The sequence below is a fragment of the Typha latifolia genome, chromosome 3, assembly GCF_019914945.1.
Source record: "Typha latifolia isolate L0001 chromosome 3, TyphaL0001v2, whole genome shotgun sequence".
Lineage (NCBI taxonomy): Eukaryota > Viridiplantae > Streptophyta > Magnoliopsida > Poales > Typhaceae > Typha > Typha latifolia.
Window position 1 is genome coordinate 8,992,090 of NC_133088.1, and position 24,224 is coordinate 9,016,313.

The 24,224-nt window shown below is 40.2% G+C and overlaps 1 protein-coding gene across 3 annotated transcripts; it reads left to right on the plus strand.

The window, feature by feature from the left end:
• The first annotated feature begins 1,473 nt into the window (after positions 1-1,473).
• Positions 1,474-4,692, plus strand: LOC140784641 (endo-1,4-beta-xylanase 5-like). Of its 3 annotated transcripts, none has more exons than XM_073132138.1 (9): positions 1,474-1,707; positions 1,759-1,832; positions 2,015-2,171; positions 2,556-2,728; positions 2,821-2,862; positions 3,075-3,176; positions 3,281-3,427; positions 3,512-4,150; positions 4,221-4,692. In XM_073132138.1, the coding sequence occupies exons 1-9, from the start codon at positions 1,608-1,610 to the stop codon at positions 4,551-4,553; spliced, it is 1,767 nt and encodes a 588-aa protein (XP_072988239.1). In that variant the 5' UTR covers positions 1,474-1,607; the 3' UTR covers positions 4,554-4,692. The 3 variants fall into 3 exon arrangements, with proteins under 3 accessions (XP_072988239.1, XP_072988240.1, XP_072988241.1); XM_073132139.1 differs by having other exon boundaries at positions 1,476-1,707; positions 1,792-1,832; XM_073132140.1 differs by lacking the exon at positions 2,821-2,862 and having other exon boundaries at positions 1,477-1,707.
• The last annotated feature ends 19,532 nt before the right edge of the window (positions 4,693-24,224 follow it).

Genomic DNA, 24,224 nt, shown 5'->3' on the forward strand with positions numbered 1-24,224 from the left:
GGCGGGATGGGCATGGCTGATGTGGTTAGGGTTTTGGAAGGTGATAATGGCTATGGTGAATGGATTAGTATCTTGAACAAGATAAAGTGGGAGAAGGGAGCTTCCAAGTATGGCTAGTCACTGAAGTGAGGAGAGAGAAGCGACAGAGGATTACCTTGACTATAGACGAGAACTCGAGTTGGATATCGAGGGGGAGGCATAAAGAGGGAGAGACTGACTCAAGCCTAGATGTAAAACAAGTTCAATAATCAAAAGATGGTTGTTTTTCCACATATTGCAAATGATTCACATAACTTTCAAAGTCATGCCATATATCATATCATATACTCACAAAGCTTCAAGATTGCATGCACTCCGAGAGCATCACAAATCAGAGAATGGACAAAAAATTAGTAGTAATGTTACTGACACATGCTTGATGACGTTGCATGACCGACTATCTGCAATTATTAGATTAAAGACCTAATCATAAGTCCAATACTCATATCTCATATATCACTACACACCTTTCTAGTTAGCGCACACAGCATAAAATGACATCCTAACTTTGCATCATCAAGTATCATTAGAGGTATAATCTCTTCCTCATAATTATGATTTCTAAGATCATCATCTAATAGATCGTCTACTTGGCAGCATTTATGCTTACTCATTCTTGATGCATCAACGTTATTATAAAGATCCTTAATCAGCAAGCTCTTGCTGCGATCCATTTGGAAGTGATCCACAATTATAGGCCTAACATACTCGTACAGTTACTATTATACAGTATGCGGCCATTGTTAAGTGTTTGGGGCGTGCCAAGAGTGGTTAGGTAGAGAATTGTTGGGTGGGCTTCACTGCAATAGAGAGTTTGTGCGGATCAAATAAGCCTCTTTGTAGAAGAGCTTATGCGGACCGATCTCAAGAAAGCAAATAAAGATATTATGCAGGCTATCTCAAGAAAAAGAAGAAATCTTATCAAATCAGTTAATTCGCAATTAGGTTTCTCATTATTTTCTTATCTTCTCTAGCTTTGCCTAGGGAAGAAATTTGTTAAGCTAGTTAATTTTCTTCAATGTATGGTTTAATTTCCAAATTAATATATGCTTTCGTCTCTTGATTATGGTTCATTTTGTTTGGTTAATTCTTGTTGCCATGTTATTCTACTCACACAAAGAAGAGGAAGTTGTTTGTATCTCCTTCTAGTTGAGAAAGGCTCCTTCCTACCACTAAGATATTGCTTAGAATTCACGAGGAAATAGGCCATGGTCCTCTTGTGCACACGGCACTCAATTTCTGAAAGCGTGGTCAATAATATAGTAAGCCCAACCAGCGTAACGTAAGGTAGCATTTAAGGGATGGTTCAAACTTCCAATCCCCACACAGCAAGGCCTATTTGTTTTCAAGAGAATGGATATAGTTATTTCCCATGCACATCCAAGTTCCAAAGCAGCCCATCTTTCCCAGTGGAAAAATCTGACAAAGTTTAAATGCTCACCAGTCCTAGAAGCACAACCAATTAAGTACGAGCTGCTGCACTTGAAAATCCCTATTTTTAGTTTCCAGATCTACAAACCAATTGGGTACTGTTCTTGGACACAACATTGCTTGTAAGTTCTTAAGGGATGAGAGGCCCACCCCTTGAGGTTCTTATGTTGTGTCTGGTACTGCTGCTTTGGGTGCAAATCGTCTTGCACCCTATTGTCTATTCATCATATTCATATGGTATGCCCTTCATGCTCATCTCTATAGCTATCAATTTGTTTCACTTAATAGAGTTTGTATTGTTGTTGGACTACGTATTTGTAGTGGCAGAGGGATCCCACTACGACTATACTGCTTACACAGAGGTACTTTTCTTTTCTTTTCTTTTCTTTTCTTTTCTTTCCATTGCTTGTCAGTGAACGTGCTGTTAGTATTTTCTACCTTGTTTGGATCTTATAATAAATATCATTTTTGGTTAAGATATATATATATATATATATATATTAGATTTCATGCTGTCAATGCACTGATGCCTTCTTAACTTCAGTGTAAATCTCAACCTGAAGCACCTCTCTATGGTGGGGGAATTCTAACGAGGAATTCTGAAGATACTCAACTGGCATACCATAAGACAGAGACAGGAGTTTATTCGCCAGCATTTGTACTATACAACCTCACAGAGACAACTAAATACAGTTTTTCCTGTAACTCCTTCGTCTTATTAAAGACTTTCCTTCTTCCTTAAAGCTTATTGATGCTCAGTTTGTTACACTTGTTTATGATTTATTCTTATACAAAGAAAGGTAGAGCAAGAGATGCATGCCTGAACCTTAAGGATCACTAAAGAATTACATGCCAAGATTGTTTCCTTGTGGGTGTTCTGAAAAGTAGGCATATTAAATTACTTCTAGAACTGAGGATTAAAATGAACAAAAATCAAAATTTCAAAGTCCAATTTACAAAGAGGAAACATGAAGATCTTTGATGAAAAATCATGGATGTAATGTTTGAGTTAGTGGAATCAAGAGTAGTTTTATGACAATTAGTCATGTAACTTTTATTTGCCTAATTTGAGCCGTATTTGACAGGTTGGGTGAAAATTAAAGGAACAAAGTCAGCTGTTCTGAAGGCAAGGCTATCTACTGACATAACAACATTGACATGCATAGGAACATCATTGGCCAGAAGTGGCTGCTGGTCCTTTCTCAAGGGAGGTTTTGTCCTTGACTCATCTTCGAGGACCTCTGTCATATACTTTCAGGTGCTTCAAAATTAATTAAACATTAATTGCATCTTATTACCGAGAACAAAACCTTCTAAAACCTATGCTCTCTCTCTCTCTCTCTCTCTCAGGTCTTTTTCCTTTTTTCCAGTTGTCATACTCTAGTCTGTCAGGTATAACAGACATGCTTCCTACCATAAAGGATCAATGGTCTACAATGAATAGTAATTCATTTTAATTTGCAATTCTCAATCTATTATACTCATTGTACCTCAGTAGCCAAAATTATATCAGAACTTAGCAAACGAAGCCTCAAATAAATCCACTATGTAATAAAGGTTGAGCACAAACTATATATTAACCATGTATGTTAAATTTCATGCAGAGTGACAACCAAAATGCGACCATAATCTCAGTGAAAAGTGCTTCTCTGCAGCCATTTTCAGCAGAACAATGGAATCTACAGCAGGAAAACAGTATCCATCTTGTTGTCCTCACATACTCTCCCTAGAATTTAAACTAGCATCTACAGAATCTACTTCTTCTTCTTACAAATCAATACATCTAATACTATTTGTGCTTCCTTCACAGAATAGAAAGCGATCTGTCACGGTTCACGTGTCCGACACTCGAGGGAGCCGCATCACGGGAGCAAACGTCTCTGTCTTCCAGCTCTCAAAGAATTTTCCATTTGGTTCTGCAATAAGCAAAACCATCCTGGGAAACAAGACTTATCAGGTTTTGTAATCTCTTGTAGCCAACTCTTCTCACTTCTATTTCATATGATTGTGCTAAAACTAAACTTTGCGTACTCCACTGCAGGCATGGTTCAGGGAGCGATTCAATGCAGCAGTGTTTGAGAACGAGCTCAAGTGGTATGCAACAGAACCTAAGCCTGGAATTCTAAATTACAGCATACCTGATGAGATGCTGGAATTCATCCGGGCCAACCAGATCATGGCCCGAGGCCACAACATCTTCTGGGAGGATCCCAGGTATACACCGTCTTGGGTTCGCAATCTCACCGGCGATGACCTACGAGCAGCAGTTAACTCGCGTATTGATAGCCTCTTGACGAGGTACAAGGGAGATTTCGCGCATTGGGACGTAAGCAACGAGATGCTCCATTTCGACTTCTATGAGGAACGTCTGGGGACTAATGCTTCTTTAGTATTCTTCAACACTGCCCAGAGATCTGACCCACTTGCCACTTTGTTCATGAATGACTTCAACGTCGTGGAGTCGTGCGACGACGTGAATTCGAATGTCGATTCTTATGCATCGAGATTAAAGGAACTCAAAGAAGGTGGAGGTATGTTAGAAGGGATTGGACTAGAGGGGCATTTCAGCAAACCAAACATCCCATTGATGAGAGCAGTGCTAGATAAGTTAGCAACTCTGGAGCTTCCCATATGGTTGACGGAAGTAGACATAAGCAAGAATTTTGATCAGCAAACACAGGTCAAATTTTTTGATATCTTGTCTATAATTGAAAGTCTCTGAACTTCATAATATTTCAATCTTTCTTTAGGCTAAATATCTGGAGGAGGTGCTGAGAGAAGGATTTTCCCACCCATTTGTGAATGGGATAATGATTTGGAGTGCACTCGATGCAAATGGGTGCTATCAAATGTGCCTCACAGACGGAGATTTTCACAATCTTCCTGCAGGAGACGTGGTGGATAGGCTCTTACAAGAATGGAATACTAAAGAGTTGGGAGTAACAGATGACCATGGATCATATAGCTTCAATGGATTCTTAGGCGAGTACAAGGTATTTATAGGTTATCCAAATATATCTATGGAGACAACATTCTCTTTGGATCGTGGGATAGAGACCAAGCAAATTAACATTCAAATTTGAGTATGAAAACACTTTTATTAAGTTTTATATTGTTGAAGGAAAAGAATATTCTAAGGTATGAATAAATATTCTTCTACAACTGTAGTATTAGTAAAGATGGAAAGCACCATTCAATCAATTTTGCGAATACTTCCCTACATGATTATCATCTCATAATTTTTGCTAGTGCTATGTAATTTATTATTGCTCGTTTATGTTGTCTCGTAGTAAACTCGTACAAATATAATACAAGTGCCTCGTGCCAAAGCTATAAGCTGAGGTGATATTTCAGTCCAAAACTCTATTGCAACTCTATCATGTTATTAGATACTTTAGCATAAGAAATTTGGAAAGGTATTTGCATAGGTGAAGAATGACTATACACGTGTTTAGGAACAGCAGGGACTAAGTAAGCTCTAATATAGGAGGATCAAGAGGACCAATTCAAAGCTTGGTCTGCATAGACTAAGAGATACTAGACTTGTAACGCCCCCGCCCGACATAAGCACATGCACGCCCACGCGCCCACATGGCGCACGCGACAGGACGGGCGGGGCCTGTCACGCACAGATGCACTCCTGTGCAAATATAATCATGACATTATCAAATAATACATACTAACATATTTATACTCACATAATCCAACACCAAACGAATTATATTATCAACCAAATAAATCTGTTCACATATAAATATCCAAGTCTACAATAATATACACTAAACCACTACCTAATTTGTCAGGACTCACACAGGCCACAATAAACCATCAAGATACAACTAAACAACTAATACATGAGTGCACTATAATCTGACATGTACTATACAAATCATCGTATGATATAATAAAATACAAATATAACAAACAATGATACAACTCAATATTTGGTTAAACTAGCTTCTATACTATCTCACGTCTATAGCTCACCTCATCTTTGCTCTAAAATATCTTATCAGGATATCTCAAGTCGGTATCACGTACCATATATCTATGGGAGTTAGAAAAAAAATATAAAGAGTCACGAGCAAAAGGCTTAGTGAATATAACATATCCCGAATTAGTGATGCCAAATAGAGAGTAAATCATATACTAGATAATATGAATTAGAAGATAGCATGATGCCATGTATGAGCATATATATATATATATATCATCAATGACATATATATAAATAAAATCAATTCTCATGAATGAGCATATTATATCCTCAACCAAAAATATATCTCATGATAAAATTACCATATAACATCACCGAATATAACAACATATCATGTATAACAATCATGATCCAATGGTACTAGTCACATCAGTGATGATGCATGATGCATGCCAACCACTAGATAATCGTATATGTCATAGCCAGATATAATCCGCATATCTCTCACTATAAAAATCATCTTTCTCAACTCTGAATATCATCCACCATGCTGGACTACGGTACCCGGCCCTAAACTCGATACTCATCATGCCACAAGCTCAGAGCATACCCTGTCATACGCTAAGAGTATTTCTATAGATAAATCATACTTTGCCATATGCTAAGGGTATCTCCGTAGATAAATTATACTCTGCCATACGCTGAGGGTATCTCAGAAGAAAGTAATCATACCCTGTCATATGCTAAGATATATCAATGATAGTTGTACCCTATCATACGCTAAGAGTACAACCATCAACTATCACCATACTCTACCATACACTAAGAGTATGTCCAACACCAGTCCGGACAAGATACTGTTCTAGCCATCACTTCATATCACATCACATCACATACACATATACTTTTATGATTTTCTATACATGATAAATCTTATGCATATATCCAGTATTACAATATATCATACAACTCAGGAATTTAGATGGTAAAAAAGCTAAGAAAAAAATGATGTAATGCAAACTCCAACTATGTATCTAACACAAGCATACTCCTGCTAGTCTATCACATGCACACTCATGATAGAGATCATCCTGACATAAAATCATAACAGTATAATCATCTCCAATCATCTCTATATATCATCAATGTACTCATATCCCAGATCAGCATAATCAAATGCATGATAAAATATACTTGACTAAAATCATCTCTATATAAAGTCATATAATCATGCTAGAGGCCAAAATATGCATGTACATAATATATAATATATCCTAATTTGAGAAAGGCGTCTAGGGTAGACATGATCATCGGGCGGGCCGGGCCGGATTCGGGCCGGGTTAGAATAGTCTAGCACGTTACCGCCCGTTAGCCCGTGAGAGATCGGGCTAACAGGTCGGGTCGGGCCGGCCCGACCCACCAATCACTCGGCCCAACCCATATTTTAATTATTTTTAGAATTTTTTTTAACTATTAGCTTATTTTAAAAAATATATTTATATTCCTCCATTTAAAAAAATTTAAAATAAATTAATTTTTTTTAAAGGTGTGCTTAAAATAATGTAAAACGGTATAATACCAAAATGTTTTTTACTATAACAGTGGTAAATTACTATAGCAGAAGGGCATAGTACTGTAGCAGACAGGCGGGCCTAGTTGCGGGCCAAACGGGCCGGGTCGGGAGGGCAAAGGGCTGGCCCGTGCCGCCCATGGGTAGTTCGGGCTCGGGCCGGGCCGGGCCTAAATCGGGTTCGGGCCGGGCTTAGCTCGGTCCAAACCGAGCCGGGTCGGGCCAGACACGGGTGGGCTGGGCCATTTGATCATGTCTAGTCCAGGGGATAAGACTACTCATCTCTGATTAGAAAACCTAACACATGTATCCCTGTATCCCTCACGTCCATCAATCAACCATCATACATCACTAGCAAGGTCCATAGGGTCTCAAATAAGGGGATTCAGAGTCTAAAAATGTTCAAGTAATATTAGTTAGTTGTTTATCCAATTAGAATTAGTTCAAGTAGAATATAAAGATTTATTAGGTTTAAAATCACTTCTTTTATTTTGTACATAACTAGATTCACATTATAGGTACGATTCAAATATTATAACATACTATTATCATAAAATGCTAGTTATAACATAATGAGAAAGGTTTATTTCTTTTTATTTAAAATATTCTAAATATGTAATTATAAATAAAAGCTAAATAATTATAAATAAGATATATGTATAGACAAGATCTGTTTTATAATAAATTTTATAATTCTTACTCTATTTTGATTAATCGGAAGTTATATAGTATTTACTTAATTATGCAAAATAATAAATAAATACATAAATTAATTAATAAGACTAATATCTTATTCTACACACGATAGTATATAATAAATTGCTAAAATCTTAAAATACATATATTATGAATATCAGTACATAAATCTAATAATTATAATTTACAAAACTATCTATTAATCTAATAGAAATATAAATACATAATTAAATAAATATAAGTATTACCTATATTTATGCATAATAATTTATAACCTAGTTAATCATTAATTATACTAATTATAATTAATAATCATCATGTTGAAGAATATACATTATTATTAAAATAATTAAGGTCTAAATAACTTATCTACATTAATTAAGAAAGCAATACCTAACTAAATAATTAAACAAAATTAAAACAAATAAATAAACAATGCCACCAATGTGACCCAGCACTGTGTAGAAAGAGGAGGAGGAGAGCTGAGGGAAAAGAAAGGAGAAAGGAAGAAGAAATAAGAAATAAGAAGGAAGAAAGAAGGAGAAGAAGATGAGAAGAGGAAGAGAAGAAAAAGAGAAGGTGAGGGAGGGGGTTTGCGGACCCGGGCCGGTGGGGAGGACACTGGCCGCTGGTGGCCATCCAGCAGCCAGCCTCTCGCCAATGGCTCGGCTTCAGTAAGCCTGAGCCCGAGGCACGAAATAGAGAAAGAGAGAGAGAGAGATAGAGATAGAGAGAGAGAGAAGGAAGAGGAAGAAGGAGGAGGCTCACCTGCGGTAGCACGACGACAGCGGCGGCGAGTCGAACTGGGAGAGAGAGAGAGAGAGAGAGAGGAGAAGAAAAAGATAGAGAGAGGAGGTGGGGGTTGGCGGTGGCTGCGGCGACGCTGGGGCCCGCCGCAGCTAGTTGGCCGTAGCTGGTTGGCTGCGGCGACGCTAAGGGGTGCGTGGCACCCGCAAGCCGCATACCATTTTATGGGCACGAGGCTAGCCATAGTTGTGCCCATAACACAGATTGATTTTTTTATTTAGGATAGGTTGTTACAATACTACTTTGGACTTATTTGGAATTTGGATACATTGATATGTGATATTGTTAAGGTGTATAAGCCTAAAGTTCTAAAGTATCTTCTTACGATTTAGGCGTCGTCAATGAAGACAATATCCGTGTGTTAGGAGTTTATGACCAAACTAGTCGTCTTCCAAATTTTATTGTAGAAATAAATTACACGTTAACCTTAATACCAAAGGTAGTATGTTTTATTATAGCTGCTAGTAAAATGCTGAGCTTACCATTTTACCTTTATATGAGTATAACATATTATCTTGATATCATTCGACCACATGAGTCGAGTGAGTTGAATCGAATCTAGTTAGTCTAATTTGCTTGTTGTCTTTAATTTTGAATTAAAGCGGATAATCCGTATGTCGATCTCAGCTGCTAGGAATTAGTGGAGGTATGTTTATCCGTATGTTTATCATTGTTATTAGATCATATTTATCTTCGTAGGAGATCTTAACCCTAAATCCCTTCTAAAGTTCTAAACTTCTAAACATTAGTCATCATCTTCTTCCACAAGCCATCCTACCTTACGATCGTCCACCATCACCCTTGGTCGTCCGCCACCTTTCGATGACTGTCGTAACTTCGGATAACTACCAATCTGTCCAATTTTGACCTTCTTTCACTATTTCCATTTAAAATTTTCACTTAGACTTTGAAATCGCGTGAAACAAAAGCTAATAAAACTTAACTCACGAAGCTACTACTCATTAAAATATCATAATTTTCTTACATCCAGATTAGCCTAGATCTGGTTCATAATAGTGGTACCAAAGCCAATATCCCAGATGATGGTGAACACATAATCCAAGGTTAACCTAGGGGAGATCGCGGCCATGGAAGACTAGGAACTCATCTTCGTTCCTATGGGAGTTTCTTCGGCGCCACCACCAACACTAGCACTCATTGGTAATGAGCTACCAGCATGGACCCAATGACTTACTCTAAGCATTGATAGAGGCTCTACTAGCTGCCCACCACCTCCCAACATTGCCAATACCGTCGATCACAACAGAATAAGCTCTCCCACGGCAAGAAAACCCAACCCAAGTGGATCCCAACTTGGGGATCCCATCCGCTAGGACTTTACTTCTATAAATAGGAGTGGTCATGGATTGATTATTATTGTGGAATGAGTATTGAGTTTAACTATTTGATATATAAATATTTATCGTTTTATCATAGTTGTTAAATCATATTTATCTTCGTAGGAGTAGATCTTAACTTTAGATCTCTTCTAAACTTCCAAACCTTAGCCATCATCTTCCTCCACAAACCACCCTACCTTACGATCGTCCACCACCACCCTTAGTCATCCGCCACCTTTCGATGCCTACCGCAACTTCGGATAACTACCAATATATCCAATTTCGACCTTCCTTCACTATTTCCATTTAAAATTTTCACTTAGATTTTGAAATCATGTGAAACAAAAACCATTAAAACTGTAACTCACGAAGCTACCACTCAATAAAATATTATAATTTTCTTACATCCAGATTAGCCCAGATCTGGTTCATAACAGTGGTACCAAATATCCCAGTTGATGGTGAACACACAATCCAAGGTTAATCTAGAGGAGATCGCAACCATGGAGGACTAGGAACTTATCTCCGTTCCTGTGGGAGTTTCTTCGGCGCCACCACCACCACTAGCACTCGTTGGCAATGAGCCACCAACATGGACCAAAACATTATTTAAAGAATTTTCAAATGTGTTAAAAGAGATGCAAACATCCCCCTCGCCCCACCTCCCCGCCCCAAATGACTCGCTCTAAATGACTAGCTCTAAGCATTGGAAAAGGCTCTACTTGCCCATCTCCACTCAACATCACCAACACCGTAGATCACAGTAGAATAAGCCCTCCAATGGCACGAAAACCCAACCCATGTGGGAGGAGAGGTGTTGGCCTAAACTGTAGACTTGACCCTCCTTCGGTTGCAATAGAGGCCCCCCTCCACTATGGACCCAGGTCGGTGCCATAGCAACATTAGAGGCAGGTTTGGGGTTGTCTTTACCACCCCAAGTGGAAATTAGGACCTGAAATCCTAATTTTCCACCGACGATGATCCAAGCGCTCTACCTCAATCCGTCACGTCCACTCTCTTCCTTCGACCACCCGCACTCGAGCCATGACCATCGTTCATGCCAGCACCAGCTGAAAGATTGCCATCAATGGCGATTATTACTATAGCAAACCTGTAGCTGGAGGCCACAGATTTGGCAATTCCACGACACGTGTGCGCACGTGATAAGACGGACGAGACTGGCATGCGCAAATACGCCTGTACTTTACATAATATATCACAAAATAAATCATATCATCATTAAGTTAAACTTATTAACATGTCCATATTTAAATCCACAACAACTATACTAGACAACTATATAATCTAGCAGGAACCATACATGTCACAACAAACCATTAAAATATAATAAATACAATATCGTCCAATCTATACAACATTCCTTATTATACAAAACACAATCTAATATAGTAGAGTACAAAAATATACACCATTGGTATAACTCAATTTCTACATAAGCTATCTTTTATACCATCTCATGTGTAGCTCTCCTCATCTTCGTTTTAAAATATCTCTTTAGAATGTCTCAAGTTGCTATTCGATACCACATATCTAGGGGTTAAAAAAGAAATAGAGTTATGAGCTAAAGGCTTAGTGAATAGACCTTATCCTAAATCAATGATGTCAAATATAAAGTAAATCATGTATTGAATTATATGAATCAGAAAGAAGTATCATGCTATGAATGAGCATATAAATATATCCTCAATAATAAGAAAATGTATAGTATATATCATGTCATCTAAACAAGTATATAACTCTCAATAATGTATAAGCAAATCTTTAGTTAGATCATCATTATAATACCCTCAAATAAAACAAATATTATGCATATTGATCATGACTATGCTATAAAATCAAATAGATACGATCTGGCCTTCATAGGAGATCTAGAGGTTCCTTCTTACTCTATGATCGATGTGAGTTCGAACCCAATCTCTGATTCACGATTCGACCTCCAGTTTGGAAGTTAGGTCTACTGTGAATCTTCAAGGTTAGGAGGGTCCTTGAGATTCAACAGTTGGATCATAGTGATATTTTGGGTTTTAATAGATTCGAGATGGAGGATCAAATATATCCGAATGGATGGGCAAAAGGGTGGCCAAGTAGTAGTGGTGTTGAAACTCGGCTAGGGTTGGTGAAGGTGAATTAATGGGGGCGTAAGGTAGATCAGGGTGTTGTGTAAGGCAGAGAAGAAGAGGGAGAAGTGGGTCGTTTCTCATGAACAAGCAAGGACAACCAAACGGAATGGGGAGGAGCTTGACTAATAATAGTGGTCGGCTAGGTTGAGGGAGATTAAGGGAGAAGATAGTTGAGACAAGAAGAAGGTCTGATTCAATCACCAGAGTGACTAATCAGGTACACACCCACAACTATTTATAAGTGGCTACTTGCGACTCGATCAGCCTAACACAGGCCATTTGGTCCAACTCCACTAACTAATGACTCATAAGCAAATAACATAATAGAATATTAGAAAATAAACACTTCACGTGAGTCTTCTTCTGTTGAGATTTGTTGGAGATGGCAAGAACACCGTGGGTAGGAGTTCAAATGCCATAACAAAGCTATTTGAACGGCCAAAACATACTCTTAGAATTTGCGAACGCTTGTAGGCATTTAAACGTCTCAGCTAGAATTCTTTATTCTTTAGCAAATAAACAAATACTACTACCAAACCAAAGCAATAAAGACAATGAGTGGCTAGGAAACTATATCATATTAGTCTAGCAAAACTGTATCAGTCCACCATGCTTCCTTCAACTTGTCCTCATGGTGTGAACTTGAAAAACATAATGCTGCATCGATCGTAGCCTCTAGTAGTGGGACTAATGGCCGAGACATCTCCAACATATTTTCCCATGCCCGGGGGGGCTAAGGCACACCCTCCATCAAGTGCAATATTGTGCCTGCTTGTGCTTTCACCCCTTTGAGTTGTATCACCTTGACGTTCCAATGGAACGTCATCTACATACTGCTGAACTCAAATGTCACTGGTCCTAGGCTTTGTAGCCACTATGTTCCCAAGATCACATCAACGCCCCATAAGGCCAGTGTGTTACGCACCCACCCAGCACAGGCACATGCACGCCCACACGCCCACACAGCACGTGCAGCTCACGCGACAGGACGGGCGAGGCACATCACGCATAGATACACTCTTGTGCACATATAATCACGATATCATCAAATAAAACCTGCTAACATATCCATAGTCACATAATCCAACACTAAATAAATCATACTATCAACCAAATAAACCTATTAATATATGAATATCCAAATTCACAATAATATACACTAGACCACTACATAATTTGGCAGCACCCACATAGGCTATGACAAACCATCAAGATATAACTAAAACAATTGATACACGAGTACACTAAAATCTAACATGTATTATACAAATCATCATTTGAGACAATAAAATATAATTATAATAAACAACGATACAACTTAATTTCTATACAAATTATCATCTATACCGTCTCGCTCTTATAGCTCACCTCATCAATCTAAAATATCCTTTCAGGATATCTCAAGTCGCTATCTCGTTTCACATATCTACGAGGGTTAGAAAAGAAATAAAGAAAGTCATGAGCAAAAGGCTCAGTGAATAGACCCTATCCTGAATCAATGATGCCAAATAGAGAGTAAATCATGTACTGGATAATATGAATAAGAAAGAGCATCATGTCATGAATGAGCATATGAATGTATCCACAATAATATATAAATATATGGTAGATATCATGTCATAACTAATCAAAGTATACAATTCTTGACAATGTATAAACAAATCTCCATATCATACAATCATCATAACTCTCTCTCAAATATAACACATATGATGCATGCCGACCATGATCATGCTATGATATCAAATGCAATCACATATGATACATATTGACTACTCGATAATCAGGTATGTTAGATGATAATGAAATAATATGCATTTCTCAACATCACGATCATCACCGACATCTCATTATAATATCATCATACTAGACCACTGTGCACAGCCAACACCCAGTATCCGATCTCAACATCTTGCCTGTAGGCTTAGAGCATACCCTGCCATACACTACGGGTATCTCAGTTATAATCATACCCTGCCATACGCTAAGGGTATATCAAAACTATCCATATCGGGTACCCCACCAGTTAATAGAAATAACATGAGGGTAACTCGCTACACACATGCCCTAGCGAACGGCAGGTGTCCAATTGTCTGTGCGCATAGACTCAACTGACCTCGGATGTGGGCCACGAGATATCACATATTGATACGATCTCCCCTTTTAGGCCAAGGCTCGATCTATTCCGATTTGATTAGATCTGGATGGGATTTGACACAGAACTTTGAAAATAGATCCCTAAAGATGCTGCCATTGGATCGACTTGAGCTTTTGATATGTTGTAGCCCCGGAAAATATATTTCCAACAAATTAAGTTTTAGGTGAATCGGATGTAGGGATCTCGAGATATCATTTGATTAGTGGATAAATATCAGGCTGTCTAGCTTAGGATCTAAGAATGGAGGCATGAGATCCTAGATGTTGGTGGATGGTGGTGGACCGGCGTTAATGGGGTGGCACCGACGAATAAGTGGTGGAAGGGTTATGGGTGATGGAAGGGTTAGGGCAAGTGTGGGATAGAATGGAAGAAGAGGAAGAAGCGCGCTAAGGAACTAGGGTGATTGGCCAGTCGAGGAAGGTTAAAAGCGGTGTCGCCGGGGATCGAGAGAATGAGAGAGAAGAAGACGAAGGAGACAAGGCAAAATACTCAATTCATCAATAATGACTCCATGGTTGCCATCCATATCCTTTAGAGGCTAACCAATTTCTCACTTCTCTGGATTTTGCAAATGTGATGCAGGCGTTCGCAGCGCGTTCGAATGCACATATGTCTCACTTCTCTACATTTGCGAACGTGATGCAAACGTTCACATGCATGTTCGAATGTGGCGTTCGAATGCACAATTCACACTCTTTGAATGTGCGAACGTGATGCACGCGTTCACAACCATCTTCAAACGCACTCCACCCGTGTTCAAACACGACATACAGAAAACTTATTTTTAAAAATTAAACATTAAAATAGGAAACAAAGACACCCCTAAAGTGTACCCATGCTTGAGATGACATCGGTGAAGTCCGAATCGAATCAATCCACCATGCTTCGGCAACCTTGTCCTCAAGGTTTGAAATTTGGGAAGCGATCCATCATATCAGACTCTAGCTCCCAGGTAGACTCGTTAGTGGGCTTGCCTAGCCACTCAATCAGCACTTCAGTCTCCAATCTGGATCCATGGCGTCTTCTCTTGCGGCATAAGACTCAAACCAGTTCAATTGGGCTATCTTCCTCCATTGGTTCGGGCAAGGACGAACCCACCACATAGTTAGGCCCGATCTGGGCCTTCAATGCCGATACATGGAAAACCAGATGGATCCTGGTCCCCTCAGGTAGGTCCAACTAGTAAGCTACTGGACCGATTCGTTGTAGCACTCGGTATGGACCATAGTACGTGTGACCCAACTTCTCGTTCAAAATTGGCCTCAATGTGGATTGCTAGTATGGTTGAGCTTGAATGAACACCAATTGATCCACCTCAAACTCTCGCTCACGCCAGCCTTTGTCATGAGTCTGCTTCATATAGTTTTGGGCTGTTGCTAGGTGAATCTTGAGCCATCTCAAGGTTTCATCTCGATCAGCAAGTTCCAAGTCGAGCTCGGTCCTATGTGCCGCCGCAAGTCTATCATAGGCACGCAAGACAAGGGGAGAGCGCCCATAAACTGCCTCAAAGGGGGTCATGTTGATGCTAGAGTGATGAGCGGTATTGTATGACCACTCGGCCCATGGAAGGAATTTGACCCAATCCTTTGGTCAGTCCGCCACAAAGCATCGCAAGTATTGCTCTAGTACGTGATTCACCACCTCGATTTGGCCATCTGTCTCGCGGTGATAAGCTGAACTAAGGTTGACTTGAGTCCCTTGCAATCTGAAGAACTCCGACCAAAACTCACTGATGAAGATGCGATCCTGGTCTGACACAATCGTCCTAGGCATCCCATGCGAGCGCGCCACTTCCCGAACAAAAATTTCAGCAACCTTTTTCGCTGAAAACGAGTGCGTCAATGCTATTAAATGAGCATATTTGCTCAGTCTATCCACCACAACGAGCACCACCGATTATCCTTGAACCTCCGGCAGCCCCTCGATGAAGTCCATGGAGATGTCCTCCCAAATACGCTCTGGTATAGGCAGTGGTTACAACAGCCCGCTGGGCTTGAGTGTCTCCGATTTGACTCATTGGCAGATTTGACATTCACTCGCATACTTCTTCACATCCGTCTTCATCGTTGTCCATGTACAATTTTGGGCCAGCTGCTTGTAGGTACGTAATACCCCTTCATGACCTGCTATAGGAGTATCATGGAAGTGTGCTATCAATAGTCTTCGTAGTTCTTCATTCCGGGTACCTTGATCCACCCGCGCTCGAGTACTAACCCATCGCGCTCCTCATGCTCGGGGTGGCTTGATGGGTTCTCTCTCAGCTCCTCCATGAGTCGGCCTAGATCACTATCCTCTGCGCTGGCTATCCGCAGATCTAAGAAGAAAGGAAAGATTAGTACTGAGAAATAAGTGAGCTCCTTTGCGTCCCCTACGTTTGGAAATTCAAGCAGCGGTTGACTTTCATCCAGCAACACTCTCTGGTCATTCCTTCAAAATGTTAATGTGAGACTTGTAAAATCAAATGTCACTGGCCCCAAGCTTCGAAGCCATTGAGTCCCCAAAACAATGTCGGCACCTCGCAAGGCCAACGGATAAAGATCCAATGTGAAAAATTGGCCTTACACTTTCAACTCCACACCTCCACAAATAAAATCTGCCCGCAATGTGGTGCCGTCTCCAATCATCACGTCGAACCCTTTCGTGGGTTTCGACTCAAGCCCAATCTTCCTAAGGAGCCTCTTATCAATGAAGTTGTGGGTGGACCTGGTGTCGATCAACGTTCACCCGCAAGGTCTTTGGTGCGGTTGTCCCGGAATAGGCGTGGAGGGAGATCTCGGCCATCATGTCCTCCATAGGTTGCTCCTCAGCTACTCCTCCTTGATGTCCAGCCACACCTTCATCTTCAGTTGCAAACTCATCCTCCACATCCTTCACATCCTTCAATCCATCTATTAGCATCACTAATCCCATCGGTTTAGCGCAGCGATGCCCGGGTACAAACTTCTTGTCACAATGAAAGCATTGGCCTTTGGCTATTCGTTCCTCCACTTGAGCAGGTGTGAGTGCTCATCCCGGACCTCTAGGTGCGTACTTCACATCTTGGGATGGCTTTAGGGGTGCTCGAGGAGGCACCATTGCAGCAGCAGTTCTTAGTACTCTAATGCTCTAAATCGCCGCGTGATATCGGCACAAAATTCAACCCAAGTTTCGATAATCTCATTGGTATTGGCTGATCGAAACCAATGAAGCGTCACATCTTCAAGGTGGAAGCTCGCAAGCGTCACCTTGTATTCTTCCGTCATACCCTGATATGTAAAGAATTGCTCCACCCTATACAACCAATCGATCGGATCACCACCTTTGAACTTGGGGAATTCGAGATGCACGATTTGCCCACGGATATCGTTGTCTCGATCCGGATCATGTCCAAGTCCTTGTCTAACTGGAGGAGGGTGTACCATGAATGGTTGATGATCGATCCTTCAATTTTGATTAGCTCACCATGGTTTCGGTTCGTATTGCCCCGCCCACAGATCTAGATCTGCAAGGTGATCTCCATAGTGGTTTGTTCGTCAGATGGGCTCACCTGCAACTGGGCCAGGTGGAACCATCCTTGCTGGTCTCTGCCCATAGGGTGGTGGCAGCAGCGGCTCTTGTGGTTGCAAATTTTGGACCTGTGGGGGCGGGTTCATGGGAGTGGACTCGCGTCGTCGGGTTCATGGGAGTGGACTCGCGTCGTCGGGTTCATGGGTGCATTTCCGTTCACCATGGCTTCCCTTGTCGCCTATAATTCCCGCATTATCTCCATCATCATCTAGTTGTTGATGACCATTTGTTTAGAAAGAGACCCCAACACGGCTTGAACACTAGGTTCTTCCGTATTCCGATTTGATCGGGCGGTTCCACGGGTGGAAGTCCACCCAACTGTTTCCCCCTCCTCTATTGGGAGAATCTCTTCTTCCAAATCTCGCCGTGCAGCCATAGCTCTGGTTGTCGTCATAGGAATCACGTGTCCGAGGAACCTGGCTCTGATACCAGCTTGATATGATCTCCCCTTTTAGGCCAAGGCTCAATCTATTCTGATTTGATTAGATCTGGATGAGATCTGATATGGAACTTTAAAAATAGATCCCGAAAGATGCTATTGTCGGATAGACTTGAGAATTTGATATGTTGTACCCCAGAAAAGAGCTTTCCAACAAATCAAGTTTCAGATGAATCGAATGTAGGGATCTTGAGATATTATCCGATTAGTGGACGAATGTCAGAAGGTCTGTCTTAGGATCCGTGGATGGAGGCACGAGATCCTAGATGTTGGTGGATGGTGGTGGACTGGCGTTAATGGGGTGACACCGGCGAATAAGTGGTGGCGGAAGGGTTATGGGTGATGGAAGGGTTAGGGCAAGTGTTGGATAGATTGGAAGAAGGGGGAGAAGTGGGCCAACCCTAAGGGACTAGGGTGATTGGCCGGTCGAGAAAGGTTAGAAGCGGCATCGCCGAGGATTGAGAGAATGAGAGAGAAGAAGACGAAGGAGACAAGGCAAAATACTCAATTCATCAATAATGACTCCATGGTTGCCATCCACATCCTTTAGAGGCTAACCAAACAATTCAAAAATAACCTTAAACAAGTACATTTTCATGACCACATTCGAACGCGCCTAATCACGTTCGAACGCACCTATTTCCCACTTCTCTGGATTTGCAAACGTGATGCAGGCGTTCGCAGCACGTTCGAACGCACATATTTCTCACTTCTCTGAATTTGCGAACGCGATGCAGATGTTCGCAGGTGCGTTCAAATGCGGCGTTCGCAGGTGCATTCGAACGCGGTGTTCAAACGCACAATTCGCACTCTCTGGATGTGCGAACGTGATGTAGACGTTCGCACCCGCATTCGAACGCAGTCCACCTGCATTCGAACGCGATATATAGAAAACTTATTTTTAAGAATTAAATATTAAAATAAGAAACAAATACACCCCTAAAGTGTATCGATGTTTGAAATGATATCGGTGAAGTCCGAATCGTACCACATATCAGCGACCATAATCATCATCCAGGCACCCTTAACCCTTACGCCTACTCAGGTACCCATATGTTTTTTCTATTAACTTTCCTATCAATGAGATTTATGCATTTCTTTCTATATGATAGATCACCTGCTTATATCTAGTACCATAACAAGTCATGCATATTAAGAATTTATATGGTAAGGAAGTCAAGAGGAAAATAATGCAATACAATCTCGAATCATACATCTATCACATGCATACTCATGCTAGTTTATCAGACACATACTCATGCTAAAGATCATCTCTACATAATATCATAATAATATAATTATCTCCAACCATCTTTATATATCACCAACATACTCATATCCCAGATCAGTCTAATTAAATGAATGATAAAATATGCTCAACTGAAATCATCTCTAAATAAGGTTGTATAATCATGCTGGAGGCCAAAACATGCATATACATAATTATAGAATAAATCATAATTTGAGAAAGGCGTCTAGAGGATAAGACTACTCACCGTCTAATCAGAAAACCCAATACACATATCCCTCACGTCCATAAATCAATCGTCACAAATCACTAGCAAGGTCCCCATGGTCTCAAATAAGGAGGTTGGGATCTGAAAATAATTAAGTAATATAAAGTTAGTTATTTATCCAATTAGGATCCGTTTGTGTAACATATGATGATTTATTAGGTTTAGAACTTCTTCTTTTGTTTTTATTAAATAATTTGATTTACATCATATATTTAATTATACTAATATTAATATGTTATTATTCTAATTGTAGATTTATTTATAAAACCATAGTTCGCTAGTTATATATTAAGTATATAATAGTCAATCTCTTTTGATAAAAAAACGTAAAAGAGCTACATGTACAATAATATAATTTAAAATACATGTACATATATTATATAACTATACTTTAATAATTTTGTCACAACTACTCTTACTAAACAAATTAAGAGTTACATATAAAATAATCTTTACTTAATCATGTAATATAAACATTAAGTAAGCCTACTATTTTATTACATGCATAATGATGTATAATAAGTTGTACATTTATATATATATATACACACCTAATTATAAAGACCTGTATTAATCTAACAAAAATACATGAAGTTATAAGTATATTTATGTACAAATATCTATAATTATAATCAATTGAAATTACACCAATTACACTTATCTAATAACCATGTTACTGAATATATATTCTTGAAAATTTAAATATCTAAAAATCTAATTTAGATTAACTAAATAACATACGTAATTTAGACATGTGTTTTATTGCCAGAGAAGGTAAAACGAAGAAAGGAAAAAGAAGTAGAGGAAAAGAAGAAGAAGAAGAAGAAGAAGAAGAAGAAGAAGAAGAAGAAGAGAAGGGAAGGGAGGGAGGCTTACTTAGGCTGCGACTGTGGCGACGGCGACAGCGGCGACGGCGACAGCGGTAGGCCGTCGTCGGTAAGAGGAGAGAGAGAGAGAGAGGTGATTGAGAGAGTGAGGGAGAGAGTACGAGAGAGTCTTAGAGAGAGAGGCGATGAAGGGGTGCAGCGGCGACAACGGCGACGGCGAGAAGCCGTCAATGAGGAGAGAAAGAGAGAGGTGAGAGAGAGAGGAGGGTAAGAGAGAGTGAGAGAGAGAGAACGAGCGAGTTAGAGAGAGAGCTATAGAGAGAGAGAGAGGCGGTGAAGGGTGCGGCGACGAGAAGCCGTCGGCAAGAAGGAGAGAAAGAGAGAGGTGCTAGAGAGAGAGAGGAGCGTAAGAGGGAGAGTGAGAGAGAATGCGTAAGTTAGAGAGAAAGAGCTATAGAGAGAGAGGCGGTGGAGGAGGTAAGGCGGCAGCTGCGGTGGCGTCGGCCTCGCCCATCGTAGCCAGCTGGCCCGGGCCGATTGGCCGGGCTAGCAGTTGTGGGCGCACGTGGCGCCCTCAACGTGCGCCCACAATTTGCATGGCACGAGCTCGTGCCATGCAACACCAATTTTTTTTTTATTTCTTTCTTTTTTTATTTAATTTATAAGTATTATTATTTATTTATTTATTTATTTTTCTACGTTACTAATATTAATTTTTATTTATTTATTTATTTATTTTTCTAGGTTATTACACAGTGGGTACAAGTTCACCTCAAAGTGGTGGCCTTGCACCTAATGTAACATCCTGTACGAAATAGTAAGAAAAAACTAACTAAAGCGAGTGCATGAGCCCGAACGGCCTTGTACCTCCCCATGCCGGCCTTGGTAGTTCCCTCTCCTTCCATAGGAGCTTGCCTGCTTTTGAGGCCCTTGTGGCTCAATGAGGTGTAATGGCAACCTCCATGGCTGTCGGCCATGGAGAGGGCCCCTCGTCACCGCCGGCCACCTTGGCTGACCAGCGATTTGCCCATCAACTCCCTAGTCTCCCAGTCTCCTTCCTCCGGGTTCCCTCGGCATTTGTCGGTGTGCTCCCCTTTGCCGTCGGCAGCCTCTCCCTTGTTTGGATTGGGTTGGAGATGAGCGAGGGAAGTGTAGGGGAGTTGGGCTGGGTGCGGCCCAGCCCAGCTTTGGTGAGTTAGGGCTGAGTGCAGCCCAGCCCACCTCTAGTGATTTGGTGGGTTAGGTTATGGCCCAGCACAAAAAACTTTTAGGCCTAGTTGCCTCGGGTCTTCGGCCCCATGTGGAGTGGCGGGTGTTGAGCTGGTCCAAGCATAGTAGAGCACCATAAATATTTAAATTTATTTTAGTCATCTTATTATTATCCTTGTCAATTGAGCCTTAAGTATTGATCACCTTTAGAAGGTGGTGTAGTTAGCCATACTAATTGTTATATTAATAAATGAGGCAGTGGTAGGGGAGTATTTCTATGAATTTGCTTTTAATGGGAATTTAATTATAATTGGAGTTTGGTAATTGAATATACTCTATTCTTTTCAATTTAAATGGACAATAATGAGTGAAGCGGTAAATGTTATGATAATCGCATTAATGAACCTTAATAGTATGTCAAATCATTTTGATTAATATACTAACTCTACCTAATCAATAAATATAAGGAGATCCTAGTTGGACCTTGTAACAACCCAATCCCACCAAAAAAAATAATTATGGGCACGACGCGACCGGCCACACTATTGCGAGACTCGTGCCCATGCCAGCTACTCATGCAGCTTGGTGGGGCGCCACGCGCCTGCGGCCGCTGCCGCAGCCAACCGGCTGCGACCAGCTGGCCACAGTGGGCCCCGACGGGCCCCGACGCCACCACTTCTCCTCCACCGCCTTCTCTCTCTCTCTCTCTCTCAGCCACCCTTTCACTCTACTCTCTCTCTCTCTCCCTCTCTTTCCTTCTCTCTTTCTTTCTCTCTCTCTCTATCTATCTCTCTCTCTCTCTCTCTCTCTCTCTCTCTCTCTCTTTCTTGCCCGAGGTTGGGCTCGTCGGAGCCGAGCCGCCGGCGAGAGGCCGGCCGCTAGCTAGCCAGCAGCGGCCGGTGCCCTCCCCGCAGGCCCGGGTCCGCAACCTCCTCCCTCACCTCCTCTCTTTCTTCTCTTCCTCTTCTCTTCTTCTTCTTCTTCTTCTTCTTCTTCTTTCTTTCTTTCTTTCTTTCTTTCTTTTTCTCCTTCTTTCTCAGCTCCTCTTTCTTTCTGCACAGTGTTGGGCTCGGCCCAGCGCTGTAGCACACAGTGCTGGGTCGAGCCCAGCACTAATGGCAGATTTAATTAGTTTATTTATGTTATTTATTTAGGTATTTTTCTTCTTAATTAATGTAAATAGATTATTTAGACATTAACTATTTTAATAATATTATATATCCTTTAATATATTTTATTAATGATAATTTTCATAATTAATTATTAATTAGGTATAAATATAGGTAATACTTATATTTATTTATTTATTTACATATCTATTAGATTAATAGATAGATTTGTAAATTATAATTATTAGATTTATATTCTAATACGCTCATCATATATATTTTAAGTATTTCTATTAATTTTATGATTATTCTCCAACAAATAAAATACTAAGTTTATTTAGTTATTTATTTATTATTTTATCAAGTAAAGCCTGCGTTGTCCCTAATTAATCAAGATAGTGTATGAATTATAAAATTAATTAAAATTAGACCTTGTCTATACTTATTTAGCCTTTTATTTTATTTATTTTATTTATAATTATATATTTAGAAATACTCTCATATAAAAGGAAACAGGCCTCTTCTCCTTATGTTATAACTAACATTTTATAATAATAAAGAATTATAATATTTGAATTGTATCTATATTATATACCTAGTTATGTAATCAAAAATAAAGAAAAGTGATCCTAAACCTAATAAACCTTTATATTTTAACTGAATTAATTCTAATTAGATAAACAGCTAACATCATACTACTTAAATATTTCAGATCCCGAACCCCCTTATTTGAGACCTCGTGGACCTTGCTAGCGATGAGTGTCACTCGGTTACCTGACGGACGTGAGAGATGCGTGGTTTGTATCTTCTGATCAGACGGTGAGTAGTCTTATCCCCTAGATCCCTTTCTCAAATTAAGTTATATTATATATTATGTACATACATGTTTTGGCCTCTAGCATGATTATATGACTTTATTTAGAGATGATTTTAGTCGAGCATACTTTATCATGCATTTGATTAGGCTGATCTGGGATATGAATACATTGGTGATATATAGAGATAATTGGAGATGATTATACTATTCTGATTTTATACTGAGATGATCTCTAGCATGAGTGTGCATGTGATGGGCTAGCAGGAGTATGCATGTGTTGACTATATAGTTGGAGACTACATTGCATTATTTTTCTCTTGATTCCTATTCCACCTAAATTCCTATTATGCATTGACTTGTTATCGTACTGGAGATATGCATATGATCTGTCATTTATAAGGAAAGCATGAAATGTGATTGATAGGATAGTTGATAGAAAGCGTGAGGATACCCGAGTAGGCGCGAGGGTTAGGGGTGCCTAGAGTGATGATTATGGTCGCTGATATGTGATATCTCATGGCCCATGTCTGAGGTCAGTTGAGTCTGTGCGCACAGACAATCGGATACATGCCGTTCGCCAGGGCATATGTGGCGAGTTATCCTCACGAGGTTTCTATCAACTATGTGGGGTGCCCGGTCTG